The sequence below is a fragment of the Rousettus aegyptiacus genome, unplaced genomic scaffold, assembly GCF_014176215.1.
Source record: "Rousettus aegyptiacus isolate mRouAeg1 unplaced genomic scaffold, mRouAeg1.p scaffold_m13_p_6, whole genome shotgun sequence".
NCBI classification, from domain to species: Eukaryota; Metazoa; Chordata; class Mammalia; order Chiroptera; family Pteropodidae; genus Rousettus; species Rousettus aegyptiacus.
In genome coordinates, this window is record NW_023416309.1 from 96,722,031 (window position 1) to 96,738,396 (window position 16,366).

Genomic DNA, 16,366 nt, shown 5'->3' on the forward strand with positions numbered 1-16,366 from the left:
CCATCCTTAGAAATTGCAAGTTAAGAATTCATCCACCACCATTCCCAAGTCTCTACTGCTTCACATTCATAAAAAAAATAATGTAAAATTATCAACATATTCATCTTTCTTTCCAGCCTTCTGATTTCCACTAAAAATTTAAACCAAGAAATATTAGGGAAAAGCAAAGTCAAAGTCATTAGCCTGGGTCCAGTCTGACTGTACCAACTAATTGGAGAGATATGACAATTATCTGGAAGAAAACAGGTTTTGGAGACTGTCAAGCTGGGTTAACCACTGGTTCTGAATGTCATTTGTAGTATAACAACTACCTAATTTTTCTGAGCCTGCTTCCTCATCTGTAAAATGAGTATGTTATCTATGTAGGGAGATATTTGGAAGAAAAACAATAAATTAAAACATCTGACACACAAAAAAAGTCTGGAGGCTGGATTAAGATCTTTAAAGATCTGGACTGTGGTGCCCAAATCAATGTTAGTAGTAAACAGAGAACACACTCAAACTGGGTAACTTGATGAAAGTTTAATAAAGGGACAATTTACAAGGACAGAAGCAGAGTTCAGAAAACCCATAAGGAATGAAGGAGTAATCCAGTGCTGCTAGTAAAGGAGTCATCCTTTCTATCCTCAGATTTGAAGGGAAAAAGGAGGAGCTCGAAGCCAGAGGGCTGCTTAATAGGAGTCATGGTCTTTGGTAGAAGGGCACAGACAACTCAGGGGACCTGGCAATGAGGAAGCCAGAAGAATAAATCCCCCAACCATCCTTTTCTCTTGCCTTTTGATCTTCTGAGGGTGTGTGTTACTAACTGGATCAACACAACCTGAAAAAAAAGGGCAAAGGAGCTTTTTAATGCCATCCATGTGGGTCAATACCTTTCTGGGGCACAGAACAGGATGTAGCAGTTCTGAAGGGAAATGGAAGATATTCAGCGCAACCTCTCCCCCAACATAATTCCAACTACTAAACTGTTATACACAAAGCTTGCGTGTATATTGAAACTGAAATAATTTCAGAGTTTCTGATTGTGAAATTCTGAGTTCTTTGATTAAAGCAGAATTCTGTTCAGTCTTTCTGTGGCCCTGCTTCGCTAGTGTCTTCGGCACATTCCTGGACAGCTTACAGGACAGCCCTGAGCACAGACAGCACTCTACAATGAAGCCTCAATAAATGGGAACGGGTCTCAACTCCTGAGTGCCGACTCGAAGGAGCTCTAAGAGATTTTTGAGAATCCAGACTAATTTAGAAGGAATCTTAGGACTTTTTAGGTACTATTCATTAGAAATTTAGAAACTAGATTTTTTTGACTCAAAAAATCCTATGGTAGTAAAACTTATAATACTACTGAATCACAGAACAGTTTTTAGTTTCTTATCAAAGAGATACAAGAAATCAGGACAGTTTCACATTGACATTTTTATTAACGCCAACTGTTTTTTAATTATTATTTTTTAAAACAATAGCACAAAAATGTTTCAAGGAAGCAGTCTCACAATCTGATGACCTTCTGAAATACAATTAAGCCACACCAAATATGAATTCCTGTTAATGTAACACAAAAATATTTTTAAAAGAAAAATAAAAGGAAAAGGAAAAAGAAAGAAAGAAGAAAAAATGTAGGGACAGAGAAAGGAATGAGAATGAAAGTTAAAACTCACTGGATTAGATAGGTGAGGCTTGTTAGGATATACTGTTGAAGCAAAGAGTGGCACACCACAGGCTTATAGTCTTTGTTTTTTTAAACCAGTTACCACTAATATATATGCCCTGCAGTGGTTACCACTGACTTCTTACACGCCCAAAATGAACCAGGAGAAGCCAGTGTGGATACTGTCATAAGGAGGTTTGATAGTTGGCCTATCAGACAACTAAGACCATTTTCAGCAGAATAACACCTTTAGAAAGGTCTGGCTGAAAACCTTTTCATTTCTATTGTCTCACCTATATGCATTTCAGGGTTCTTAAAAGTCATCTTAAAAAAAGAAAGAAAAAAAATATCAGTTTCTCTTATTTAATGTGGCTACAAAAGATGTTTCCTTATTATTTCTTTATCTCTAAGAAGGACACCGGGGGTGGGTGCTGGGGGTGGAACTAAGGGGAGGAAAAAACCCATACCAGAATTTTTAATTTTTTTTTTTTTTTTTTTTTTTTTGGCCAAGGGGTCACACAGAAGGGAAGGCAAGGAGGAAAACTACAATCCTTGGTTCAGATTGAGTTATGCAGGAAAATGTCTTCCTGATTAGTCCCCATGCCAAAAAAAAAAAAAAAAAAAAAAAAAACCCACTTGGAATTATGCACAGACTCTATGTTATACCAGCTATCAGCCTTTCATGTTTAACCATTCCCAACAATGGGCACTATCCTTGGCTTGTAGGCTGCTTGCAGAACCCACTTCACAAAAACGCTCTTCACCCAGAAGCCTCTGGTTTCCTTTCGGTAGGTTATAAAAACAGGACATCTGTCATTAACAGGAGAGTGTTAAATACTTTTAACCACTGACAAGGCTTCGGGAGTTTCACAGTTTCGTTATGCTCTATTTTATTAACTATCATATTTACATTTTTATTTTTTATTTTTTGCTGAATTGCTGATTTTCCTTTTTCAAAAGAATTTAATTCTGAGTGTGAGCAGGAACCAGTTAACTACATTCATTGTCCAACCCCCACTGGTTTGAAAGAAGACTCCAAATTCTTGGCATGTGAATCAGCTGTTCGGTAGCTCCACCTCATCCCTGCAGCGAAGCAGCAGAACCGCAGTGGCGGCATGCTCGGGGTTCACGCGGTGGCTGGTAAGGCCTTCCGCTGAAGGAGGTACTGGTGGATGCTCTCAGCATCTCGCTTTAGCCAAGCAGCATTCAGCAGAATATTTTCACAACACTGCTGGATGGTACGCTCAGCTGACGGAGCTGGGTGACTCTCGAAGAAAGCCTGGTATAGAAAAACCCAGATGTGGGATCATTACTAGCAATAGTAAGAAATTAGTATCACACAGGTCATGTAAAAACACCCAGTGCTGTAAAGGATTCATAAGCTTCACCCATGAACATTTATCACTGCCACCTCCAGGCTAAAAGAAAACAAGCCTCTCCTTGGACCTTCAGGAATTCTCTCTTAAGTAAGTATTATATGCTTAAAACCTAATCAAAAGTTAAGAGCAAAGAGACAGATTTTCTTTTAGGCTCATTGTCCAGTGGTTAATCTAGGATTTGTAATCAAGCTTGAGACCTGAATCTAGGCTCAGTCATGTACTAGCCTGTGACTAAGTAAATTAACTGCTCTAAGTCTGTTTTCTTGTCTATGAGAAAAATATCTACTCCAGAAGATTAAAGAGACAACCCATATAAAACAGTCAGCATAATACTTACCAGAGAGTACCTAAGTACTCAGCACATTCTGGCTGCTTCAAATAAAGATTAATTTGTAAGGGATGAGAAAACCAAGAAGCTTAAATTGCTGCTATACCCTAATCATTTAATACTCCATTGACATATGTTTTTCATGCAATAAACTGATCTCTGATTTTATTATAATTCATTACAATGCTATTGATTCACGATTGAATTCATTTTCTAAAGTAGTATGTCTGGTTTCATAGAAAACAAAGCAACTCTTAAATACTAACAAAAGGATGGGGTCTTTCCTTTGAACTAGTAGTCAGAGGTGTAAAAGACATAATGACTAATTCATCAGACCTTTTAGAAATCAATAACCTTATTTACATAGGTGACAATGGCTCCTGCTCCAAAGCTCCTTACCATGGTTGGATTCTTAGAGCATGAATAAGGAATATGACTTCTTGTTCCATCTCAACAAACAGCACCACCATTTACTTATGAGAAACTTGGAGATTACTCTTGACTCTTCCTTCTCCCCATACCCCCCTCCTTATGTTCACAACACAGAGAAGCCACTCCGTAAATATTTGTTGAATTAAAGATGAACAAAATCTGGACCATGGATATCTTTTACTACTCCATCTCCTCCAAGCTACTATATCTTTCTTTTCTTTCTTTTTTTTTTTTTTTTTAAGTTTATTGGGGTAACATTGGTTAATACAATTACATAAGTTTCGGGTGTACATTATAATTTGACATCTATATATTCTATTGTGTGATTACCACCCAACTATATATCATTCTTGCTTGGAGTGTTAGCTTCCCAACATCTTCTCTTCCCCATTTCAAACTAGTCTTCCACACTGAGATGAAATTTTTATAATACAAATCAGATCAAGTCACTCCTTTATTTAGAAGCCATTCAAGGGCTTTCCATTCTTAGGAAAATTCTAATATGGCCTATAAGGCCCTCCACAGCCTGGCCTCTACCTAGCTTACCAGTCTTATTATAGCCTGGCCACCTCCCTTCCCTCCAAGCCCATTACATGTGTTTCTTCAGAGTACTTATTACCTTTACAAATAAATTGTTTATACAATACACAATGTAAACTAAATGAAGGCAGAGATCAAGTCTTTCACTGTTTTCTCAAGATCTGAAATCTTAAAATCTTATTCCTAACAACGGCCCATAGTGTGAATCAAACATTATAACTCTCAGAACTAACAAATTTACAGCTGATAACCCACTGCCTTCAAGAAGATGAAAGTGAAAGTGACACTTTAAAAATACTTCACAATTAAATGCAATGGAAGGCTTAAAATGAAGACTTTCATAATCAGTATAGATTTGTCCCTGAAATGCTGAACTTTACCACTAAACTCATTATTAACCTTTTAAGGGCTAAGAGGAGAGTTTCTACACAGTCATTTGTTTCACTGTGCATGTAACAGACCTATGAAGGTTATCAGGGAAAACACACTAACATTAAGGGTCTACTCTGTTCCAGTTCCACTATGTTGCTTAATCTAAATAACAATCTTATTATCGCCCCATTTTTTGGATGAGGAGAAAGGCACATAGGAGTTAAAAAAACTTGCTTGATGTCTAACAGCTAACACGGGGTGGAGCATAGCTTTACACACAAGTTAACTGACTCCAAGTTCCACATTCTTTCAATCATATTTCAACATTCTCAAAGATGATTCCAACTCTAAATTCTTCAGGCATTAAAGATACAACCTAAGCTGTCTTTCTCCAAGCAAAAACAAGGAGACACTGAAGTACATAACCCAATACTCTGATTATAGTTTGGTTAGTATTTTTACTTACTAGATCGAAAAATGAGAACAGTACTTTTCTTACCTTAACCTCTCCAGCCATTTTATCAACTGCAAATCCCTCAACTGATAACTGAAAAAAACAACGGTTTAAATAGTAAGTGCAACTAAAAGAGACTAAGAACAAATTTCATTCACCCTAAAAACCAATCATTCTATTTGCTCCCAACTTTGGTTTATTCTAGAGGGTGCAGGATGAGTGGCGAAGATGACCTTTAATAAAGCTAATAAATATTCAAGGGAACTCTTCAAGAGCAAAGACCATAATCTATGGGTCTAGTGAATCATGAATGTCTCTCAATAATATCCCTGATAAGCAAGTACTCAAAATAAAAATCTTCACATACCTTTATTAGTCTGGATATTAAGAATCCTCCCTGGTATCGATTATAAAGTTCTTCCCAGTTGTCCTTTATAAATTTCCAAGCAGCTTTCCTTCCATGCTTGCTGCCTCCAGCCACTCCACCAATTACTGATACAGTGTCCTGTGGACGTACCTCTTCCTAAAGATAGAAAGAGAACTAAAAGTCTACTGTATTCAAAACATCTTCTGGTGCCAGAAAGGGCAAATGTTGTTGAGGTAACCACACTGAAGATGCTCATTCTTTGTTTTAGGAATGACCAGCACCAGAAACTTTCAGCAAAGATGTTTAACCGAAAGGTCAGCCAAATTGAGAATGAGGCTCTGAAACAAGCACAAACAGGCTGCTCAACAAATACTTGCTTGGGCTCTTAAATGATTAAGAAAGGAAGAGACAGGAAGTAGGCATAAGGAAGTCAACTTCCCAATTTATTTTCTCTCCTGACTATTTTGATTCTCACCACAAGAGGCATACAGGTCAGCAACAAGCTCATTCCAGTTTTCCTAGCCTAAGAGGAAGCTTACTCTAGGGTTAAAACAGATCAAAAAGACACCAAAACAAAGATACTTGCCACAGATCAATATGCAACCATTCCCTATAAAAAAGTTTTCACTGAAACTTACTGAAAGTGCAAACGTGAGGACTTTTTGAATCAATTCAGGTGAAAGAGTAGCCCCAAGGACTCTTTCAATTCGGTTTTTCTCTTCCTGCATATCCGCTTGTTTGTGAAGCTATAGTGAAAAAATAAAGATATAGTTAAGTCTCCCCTGAAAGTTATGTATATGCTTATATGAGCTTCTCCCCAATAAAGTGAAACTTTTGCTCTATATTCTCATAGGCTAAGATCGTATGGTATGAAATTAACAAAATGAATACTTTTCAAGATGTTTGGGTACTAAATTTTTTATATGCCATTTTAGTAAGTTACTAGATATTAAGTACTCACTAAACGAATGGCTTCTCATTAGTACTGAACAGTTTAACATTGAGATCTAAGGGGTAATCTCATGGCCAAATTCTTGACATTACTGATGTATGACTAATGTTCCATGTTAAATGACCAAACTAATCATTGCTAACACCACCGAAGACCATCATTTTAATCTGTAATAGTGAAAAACATAAGATGATGCATTATTGAAAGTAACATTTTAAGGATGACATAAATGTGGCCTTGATATATTAAGTGAAAAAAGTAGAGACAAAGCAATATTATTCTAAATTTAAAAAAACAATATGAAGGGGGGAAAAAACCTGAAAATACATGAAAATGTTAATATTAATTAATAATGGTCTCTGATCAGTGGAATTATGCATTATTATGTTTTTAAATTGCAAAAAGCAGTACATGCTGAATGCAGACTATTAGGAAAACAGAAAAGCATAAAGAAAAAATTATTACTATATGTACATTACCAAATCAGGAATAATATTACATGTGCTATTTTTGTGACCTGCTTATTTTTTATTACAGGTAAGTTTTATTTTCTTCTTTATATTTTTCTAGTCACTAAATCTTCCATAATAAACATAAAAAGTTTTTTCATACGCAGAAATATTAATATAGTTTTAAAAATTAGAACTATAAATGTATATATAATACCTCTCCAAGACAATTTATAGGCTCTCTTGACCTTTATTCCCCCTGAAGATTTAACATTGACCAGTGTTTGGAGAACCCATCATAGCTCCCAGTTTCTTCTTCCTTTCCTTTGGACTCTTTTGAGCAGCAATGTGGTAAAATAGATAGGAAGTCAGGAGTTTTGGGTTCTAGTCCCAGTTTTGCCTCTAACTAGCTGTGTGATCTTAATTAAATCCTTAACCTCTCCAGGTCTCAGTTTCCCCATCTGTAGAATGAGCGGGGTGGACAGATAATGTCTAAGGTCCTTTTTAGCTGCAATATTCAAGGTGTGAACTGTGGCTTTCAGGAAGCATTTTTCCCCTAAGGAGAACCTGTTATACTAGTCCACTAGGTGGCACCATAACACCCCATTTCAAATATACTTTGAATTAAAGTTATTTTTTATACTGCCTCATTATTTTTAAATTACCAACAGAAAACAATCCTCCTTATTTCTCACCAACTGGTTTTTTGAAGAACTCGAGTCTGCCTTCATGAGAGCTCTTTCCATAGTACAGCTGAATTATGGTGAGCTCCCTTGTGTTAAATAAATGCCAACTCTTATTAAATATACATACTGGTATAAATTCCTTTTATTTTTTTTTAATTCCTACAGCACCCTGTATTCCTAGGTGGTCACCCATCCAAGTATTAACCAGGGCCGACCCTGCTTAGCTTCCAAGATCAGATGAGATCGGGCACATTCAGGGTGGCATGGCCGTAGCTACTATAAATTCTTAAAAGTATGCCATGACATGAAAATGTCAAGGTATCTGTCATGAGATTTTCAGAACCCCTATATTGTCCCATACCTTTTATGGAATAGACGAAAACCACAAAATATTTCATTTCATATGCAAAGAGATACATGATGTTTAGTGCACGGTTCACAGAATATTAAGAATGAGAAAGAACCTATGTCATTTAGTTGAAAGGTAAATCCAAAGTATAATTTTGTATTATTAGAAAGTAAATACCTTAACTACACTTGTACAAGATGGGTAGCTAAAAGAGTACATTTTGAGATGCAGTTTCTTAAACAAAATTATATTTTTCAGAACATTCTAACCATTTAAATAAGATCTGTTTAAAACTAAAACACTAGAAATTTGCAATTCTGATCCACTTCGGATCAGGAAAGTTCTTAATCCATTATGGGTGGAAGTAATTAATACCCCATTAATTACTTCCTATCCTATCCTGTTCATTCCCCTAAGAGTGAATCTTTCAATGAACGGGCTTTATAGGTCTGATAGATGATTTGATTTAGGCACATTTTGCACATTTTATTTGATGATAATAAGTAGACTCATCTCACTCCACTTCTAATGCAACCAATATAGTCAAGTTATCCCTTATACTGATAACTGCATGGACCGGACTGGAGACAGCATTTGTTCCATAATAACAGAACTTTCAAACAGATCACTGCGATTATAAGGACGTGGAAAGTTTTCCCTATATTTTTTCTAAGCCAGAGCTTAATTATATGCTAACTACCCTAGGAAAACTACAGAGATTATACAGGCGAGTGAATTAATTTCCTGTTTATTCATAAGAGGCACTGGCATAGCTCAACCCCTTCAGATCTAATCATATATCCCTTTTCTAAGTACAGAAACAAACCTTTTGTTTAAAATGGGCACAAACCAGTAAGTTTACATTGAAGGGAAAAATTTTAAGAACTTGACTTGTTAATCAAAATGAACATTTCAGTGTTAAGATTTAAAATGCATTAAAACTTGAGTTAAAAAAGTGAAAAAATTAGATGACTTTTTACATCGTATTGGTAGTACAGACATTAATATTTCTCCTATAATTTCTTAATATTTAATATGTGCGATATGCATATCTACATATATTTCTTTTCTCACTTTTGTTAACCACTTAAAGCTCACACTGTGTCAACACAACTTCAAAAGCAGAAAATGAAGCCCTTTCCAAATTTACTTACCTTTAGCATAACATCTAAGGTAGTGCCATCACCATGCTTCAAAACTGTCAGATAGACCTATGAGAGAATATAGGAACAAAAAAGAAGGCGTCTGATTAAATATATCTTGTTCCAAATATCCTAATGCTAAGGAAAGACAGAAAGCAAATCAAAAAAATTGTAAATAGCCACATGTGGATGTTACACACAAATTGTGGCAAGGAGCAAAGAGCCCACATGGACAATTAGAAAGGTAGATGGCATACAGTACGTAACAGCTGAGCACATCAGCTTTTTGAGGGGAATGTGCACTGATAATCACCTTTCAGCACCATAATGTGGACTGAGAAACTTTAAATAAATGAGAAGCAGGCTACAAACCACCTAAATGGCATATGTTACGGTCAGACATGATTCGTGGGTCAGTTCTTAGGTCATTTTTGGTTACTATGAAATACATTCCATACTACACAGAATGATGCAGTCACCTAGAAATCAAGGTTATTCATTATGAAAACCTACAGGACTCCTCAGATCGGCAGAGAGAACCTGTTTCCCTTCCACGTGGTCCTTAAACCGACGACGGGCTTCTTCTAACGTTGTCTTATGTCCTGCTTTTCCTAGTTTGCCCAGGACCAAGCCCCTCAGGAGTGCATCTAGATGACCTGATTGAGAAGTAAGAAAGACACAGAACTACTTACAAAGCTTATTGTTACAAATATGCCACTTCAATATCTTATAATTGTGTTATACCATGTCTACAATCTTGAGCAAAAAAATCAACTACTTAGTACTTAAGAGAATACCTGGTTTAAATTTATCAAAGTGTAAGAGTGATATGAAGTTCCAAATAGACTAGATAAGCAAATAAATTTGCTGACTTTGTACTCACAAATGCCAACTATCTGAATTTACCTAAATGTTCATTCCATCTGAGTTATTACACAGCTAAGGATTACGTGTGACAGAAAGAGGCTTATATCATGCAATTTTAACCTACAATCCAGAGAAAGGCTACATACAGAACTAGTATGCTATGTATAAGAAATTAAAGTCTTAGATTTTTTAAACCAAAATCTTATGGATCTATTACTCCAAAGATATGCAAATGGTCAATAAGTACATAAAAAGATGTTCAACATCATTGGTCATTAGAGAAATTCAAATCAAAACCACAGTGGGGTACCACTTCACACTCTTTAGGAAGGCTAGGAAAAAAAGACATAGTAACAAGTGTTGGCAAGGACATGGAGATATTAGAACCCTCATACATTGCTGGTGGGAATGTAAAATGGTGTGACCACTTTGAAAAAAAGTCTGGCAACTCCTCAACAGGTTAAACATAGAGTTACCATACGACCCTGTAATTCCACTCTTAGGTATATACCCAAGAGAAATGAAAGCAAATGTTCACACAAAAACTTACAAACAAATGTTCACACAAGGACTGATAATAATCAAAAAATAGATATAATCCAAATATCCATCAACTTATGAATAGACAAAAAAAAATGAATAGCCATACAATGGACTATTATTCAGCTATAAGAAGGAATGAAGTACTGATATATGCTGAAGCATGGATGAACCTTGAAAACATGCTAAGTGAAAGAACCTCTACAGCGCTAATAGTAAGCCAGACACAAAAGGGCATTATTCGATTTAGATGAAATGTCCCGAATAGGCAAATTCCATTAGACAGAAAGCAAATTAGTGGTTGCCCAGGACTGGGGTTGCAAATTAGGGGTTGCCAGGGAATGGGGAGTGACTGCTAATGGATATAGACTTTCTTTTGAGGGTAAAGAAGTTGTTCTGCAATTAGATGGTGGTGATGGTTGTGCAACCTTGTGAACCTGAATTGTATACTTTAAAGGGTACATTTTATGGCTTATTGATTATATCTCCAAAAACAATTAACACTAACACACAAATCTGATGGACTGTAACAACATAGCCAAATAAGTTGTAGCACATTCATACAATGAAATTCTATTCAGCAATAAAAAAGGAACAAACAACCTGGATGTATCTCAAGAACACCATACTGAGTGACATAAGCCAGATATAAGAACAGCGCACACACATACACGCACACGCACATGCACACACACACGCACACACACATGCACACACACACTACATTTTATAAAATTCTAGAAGAGACCATATTAATCTAGGGTAAAAGAAGTCCAAATAGTGTTTGCCTCCCAGAATAAGACTGGTCAGGGAAATAACACCTTTGGTTATTAGCAAATGGTAGAAAATAATTATATTTAAAGCCCTAAAATCACCATTCCCAACATTTTCTCACAGAGAGCACACACAGAAGGCCAAATAACTTCCTTAATTCAGAAAACTGGCCCCTGTATCTCTCAGCACCTTTACAAGTTGTACATAAGGTACCTGATACTTATGGTAATAATAGAGTAATCTAAAATTCCCTGTAGCTTTGTTTGACTATAAATGAGCCTTTAGAATTCGTAAAAGACTTTTATTTCCACCATTTGCTTTGTGCACAAACCACATTCAAAACAAATATATATAACCATCACTGTTTTAATATTGGTGACCCATGTAAATTCACCAGTAGGCTTAAAAGACCAAAGTCTTAATTTCTGGCTAGCTGAACACACAGTAACATCTAGCAGATACAAAAATGATGCTATTGACACTGTTAACCACAGATGAACAAAAAAGGACTGATTTCTGATCAATTCTTTCCCATTCAGTATATCCATTACCTTCTCCAGGTTTGGGGTCCCAGCCCAGTCTCTCCCCTATAGGTGAAAAGACATCTTTCACAAACTCCTGGATTTCCTCATAGAAGTCTGTGTGGGACAAGAGAGTTGAGAGAATCCCCAGGTTACAGCTCAGGTCGCTCCATACAGTATAATTGGGCTCATTCACAAAAGCCTCCATGACTTTTAGAACCTCTACAGTGCTAATGATTCCAGCTCGAGCCTGGGATAGGAAAAAACATAAATTAGCCTACTCTTCAAATAAAAACAAAGCAAAAAACACAAGCATACATTTTTGGCATTATCTACTGCTGATTAGTCATCTCTTTGGTTTAAATAAAATCAGACTACATAAGCTTAGAATACTATAGACTTTTATAAAACAAAAATCCTAGCATGACAACATTTCTTATTTACTTTTTTGATGTTTATTAAAGAGCCACTTAAAAAATATGCTAAAATTCCACCAATTTATAAAAAAAATAAAAATAAACAAAGAAAACAGTTAACTTCCTATTTCTGTCCAATTTTGAGGGCCTTGGTTTTGTTTTTCTTTAGAAAATTTTCATTTTCAGAAAAGCTGCAAAAATAGTTAGGGCTTTGGTTTTTGACAGAGGCTCTTTCAAAACTAGACCTGTAAACTGTGTCAACTTTAGCTTATCCTTTACTCATTTCTAAAAGAATGCATACTGGAAGGCACTACAAACTCAGAGTCCTTTCACAATCATCTAAGAGAGTTAGGAAAAAGAACTTCTGTTACAGCAGCCAACTGCACAAACACACCACTCTCCTGGGACAGGTCTCTCTCAGCAATGAGATCAGCAGATGTAAGGTTTTGTGCATCAATGCTAATCTGTGTTTATACAAAGGAGGGATCCAAAACCAGTTACTGCAGAGGGGAGGGAAAACTTCAAGTCCAATTTAAAGGAACACTAGGAGGAATCTGACAATTATATCACAGTCAAGGATATCTAGAAATTATCTAACCTATGTTAGAGTCATAAAGATAATACTACTAATTGCTGCTTTAAATCTTTTCTAGGACAAAGCCAAATATAAATATAATTCTAAAGCTAACGGGCTATTATAATTGAGCAGTAATGGAATGTTAAAAAAAAATTCTAGACTTTTCCAGCAAAGTACAATCATTATTTTAGAAAAATATAAGTCACTCTGAATCAGTTAAGTATTAAAAAAAAATCAGTAGGGAAATTTCTTTAAGGCTCCTATCTATTTCTATGGAAAAGAAACTCTGCCTTATAGAAGATAGTTTAAGTACAGTTGCAAAAAAGCTGACTTAGGAGTAGTAAAATGGGATTTGTTTCTGGTAAATAGGTTCAATTTTATTATTAATTTTATAGGTTCAATTTTATTATGTAAATTAATTAGTCATTTGCCCTAATACCAAAGGCATTCAACCTTCAGGAATAACTATATTCTTCTAATTATGTTTCAGTTAGACACTCCGGGAAAAACAAAATCCTTTAATCAACACAAATGCATCATACTAGTTGAGAGAGTGTCTCACCAAGGAGAAGAGGTCATTCTGTAATCCAAGCCGATCCACAGGGGGCAGTGAAAGGTCACGAATGCCTGGTAATAAACTTTCCAACATGGCTGCGCTGTACTGGGTCCGATAAAACCCAACTGTTCCTAGGTTTAACTGAAAAGATATCCAGTAGGTATTATGAAACAGTTGCACTTATTTTTTAAGTCAGTGTTTTGTAGCTGTACAAGGAATTCTGGTTTTAGTATATCCAGATGAAAAACAACAAAGTTCATGTGTACCAACAGAGATTAAAATGAAACAACACATTAAGATAGAAATCAGTTATCAAAGATGAATACAGAAAAAGAAAACATAAACTTGACATGGTAGGGGCCAAAGTGAGACAGTAGGAAGAACATAGCAGGGAGGGAACAATGTGGATAAGTTTCTATTTCTAATCTCCGTGAACAGTTTTAAGTTTACAAAAGTATTTACTATGTATAAAAACATTTGGACAGTGGAATCTCTGAGGAAAACTATGCCTTTACAAATATTGATCTATTGAGCCCAGAGCCTCAATAAAATAACAACTGTCAGGACCTAGATTTTAAAGACTTACGTGGTATTAAAAAACAAGGTCATATAATTTTTGGAGGGAGGTAATCACCGACTGTCATTCTCTGTAGACTATTTGCCAATAGTCAAAAATGTTTTTGATAATATTTACATACAAAATATTTTAGTGGTAAAATAATAGTATAAGATATAAATAAATAGTAAAATATCATTTCAGTTCTAAAATAACTATTATTTATTGATTCCTTTTATCTTTTACTATAGGAATAACACCTTTATTTACCAAATTACAATCATAACTTTTTTCTAAGAAAATGTTCATATTGTTATTTAATCTTCCAAATTATAATTTCAAACAATATAGTATTCCACTGATTATATTTAAAAAACTAAAACAGAGGGAAAAATGGCTCTTTTCAGAAAGCACGGAAATCTAGCCAATGTATAATTCCTATTAGGAAGCTATAATTGGGAGAAAAGTTTGTAGTAGATACTTTCATTATGAAAGGTACAGAGTACAGAATAATAAAAAATAATATTTACCAACTATTATTTTTGTGAAATGGTTTTAAAACACCAGCTAAAGGAATTTCACATTTTGCTGACATAAACTGATTATTATATGTCTCATCTCACTTAATTATAGTTGTATATATATGATGGTAACACATCATTGAAGTCAACAAGTGATTACAATGACGGAAGAGTTAGAAGTTGCAAGACTACAAATGTTTTGGTTAATGTGACTTTACACATAGTCAACTATTTTTTTCTCTTTAATTCTAGCCCTTAGTATGTGCTTATCTACCACTGTCTTACCTGACATAAGGACAACACTATTGGAAAACTGGCCATAAATTTCACACAGGAAAGTTTAGAAATGTTTTTTTTCTTTGCCAATCCTAGTCTAAACTGAAGCAGAATTTAGAACCAGCCATAACTTCCATAAAGGAAGTTAGAAAAATAAATCAATTTAGATAAGATAAAAATGACCATGTCATTTCCGGACTCACCTTTACCCATTGGTCTGGTTTGACATTTTTCAAAACCACATTCATCTCTGGCTTGTCCATTAGAATTTTCAGTTTGGCATGGTTGGGATCTTCGCTAGTAGAGACTGTAATAGGAACCATCCACTGGGGACAGTCTTCTCCTTGAGCAAGAGAGGAACAAATGGAAAATTTGAAAAAATAATGTCTCATTGGAAAAAATGGAAAGTAAGGTGGAAAGAGAAGACCAGTATCCTATGCATGGGCTTGATTCTCACTGTTATACCAATAGCTCATTTTTAATTGTATATGAACTTTCTGGTAACCTAAATAATATTAAATCAAAGGAAGAGAGAATTAACAAAATCACAATAGTCTAAAAAACCCCCAGATTACTCACTTTTAGAATCACAAATACAGTGATGTTAATTTGTTTTCCCTTTATAGAGCAAGAGAGACAGTAATGACTTTACTATTTTAAAAGAAATTTCAAAGCCCTCACATAGCATTTAAAAACAAATTCTAAGGTGCAGTCCTTAGCAGGTATATATACACTGCTGCAACACTAAAGGATTATTTTTTATTTTTCTGATAGACAAGATACACCCTGGGAGCTGTTCGAGTCCATCATGGAAGAGTCATATCTAAAAGCCAAAGCTTTTATAAGGCAGATACGTACACTTTCTTAGGTACCAGACAGAAAAATTGACTTTTCAATAAGATGCTAAACAAAAGAGAGTCACTGTCCAGTACATTAATGGAACTATTTTAATAAGTTACATAGCTTTATGCTATCAAACTAAACCACAAATTAAAATTTCCTCCTGACACTGGGATGTTTCAAGTTTTAATATTGCCTATATTGGTCTCAGAGTATTAGAAAAACCTGCAAAACCAGTCAGTCCTACAATGCAGAATGCAGGTATGAGGGAGAAAATGGCAACTGTGACACTTAGGGATTTATTTGGATGATAAACCTATCATCTGACTTGTCAGACACAGTCATTAAGAGTAATTTTAAATGCTAAGAAAGGTCACTGGTAGAAGGCTATATCTCTTAACCCTAGTAGAGTATATTACATTTTGGTGGGTAGAACATGACAAATCACTGGTGATAAGTGCTATTTTAAAGGAAGTCTACAAGGTGCAGAAAACATTATTTTTTTGATTTTTCAATTAATCTTTAATTTCCTGGATAAAAGACTCTCATGACATGTAGGAATACTGAAAACACAGACTTGAGTGATAGTTAAGGGTATAAACTCATGGAAACCAACTATTTTATTTGAATTCCTACTCATTAACTCATTAGAGTTAACTCAAGGTGACTTTGGGCAATGTAGCTAATCTAGCTGTGCCTCAATACCTTCATTTGTAATATGGAAATAACATTACCTACCTATTAGGTTTGTTGAGAATACAAAATAAGGGTCAGTCATAATGCTTAGCCCAGTGACTGGTACATTATACATCTAAATAATCATTAGG

The 16,366-nt window shown here is 35.2% G+C and overlaps 1 protein-coding gene and 1 pseudogene across 4 annotated transcripts in view; both read right to left on the reverse strand.

Moving 5' to 3' along the window:
• Nucleotides 1-1,394: 1,394 nt before the first annotated feature.
• The window catches only part of NPEPPS (aminopeptidase puromycin sensitive), a 65,175-nt gene continuing 50,203 nt past the window's right edge, over nucleotides 1,395-16,366 (reverse strand). For all 4 annotated transcript variants that reach the window (XM_016164646.2, XM_016164647.2, XM_016164649.2 and 1 more), the window contains 9 exons: nucleotides 14,903-15,042; nucleotides 13,353-13,487; nucleotides 11,828-12,047; nucleotides 9,609-9,751; nucleotides 9,108-9,164; nucleotides 6,156-6,263; nucleotides 5,518-5,673; nucleotides 5,196-5,243; nucleotides 1,395-2,924 (listed from right to left, as the gene is read on the reverse strand). In XM_016164646.2, the coding sequence (XP_016020132.1) occupies nucleotides 2,772-2,924; nucleotides 5,196-5,243; nucleotides 5,518-5,673; nucleotides 6,156-6,263; nucleotides 9,108-9,164; nucleotides 9,609-9,751; nucleotides 11,828-12,047; nucleotides 13,353-13,487; nucleotides 14,903-15,042 (1,160 nt within the window). In that variant the 3' untranslated portion in view covers nucleotides 1,395-2,771. The remainder of the gene's footprint in view (nucleotides 2,925-5,195; nucleotides 5,244-5,517; nucleotides 5,674-6,155; nucleotides 6,264-9,107; nucleotides 9,165-9,608; nucleotides 9,752-11,827; nucleotides 12,048-13,352; nucleotides 13,488-14,902; nucleotides 15,043-16,366) is intronic.
• Nucleotides 7,761-7,879, reverse strand: LOC118604470 (annotated as a pseudogene).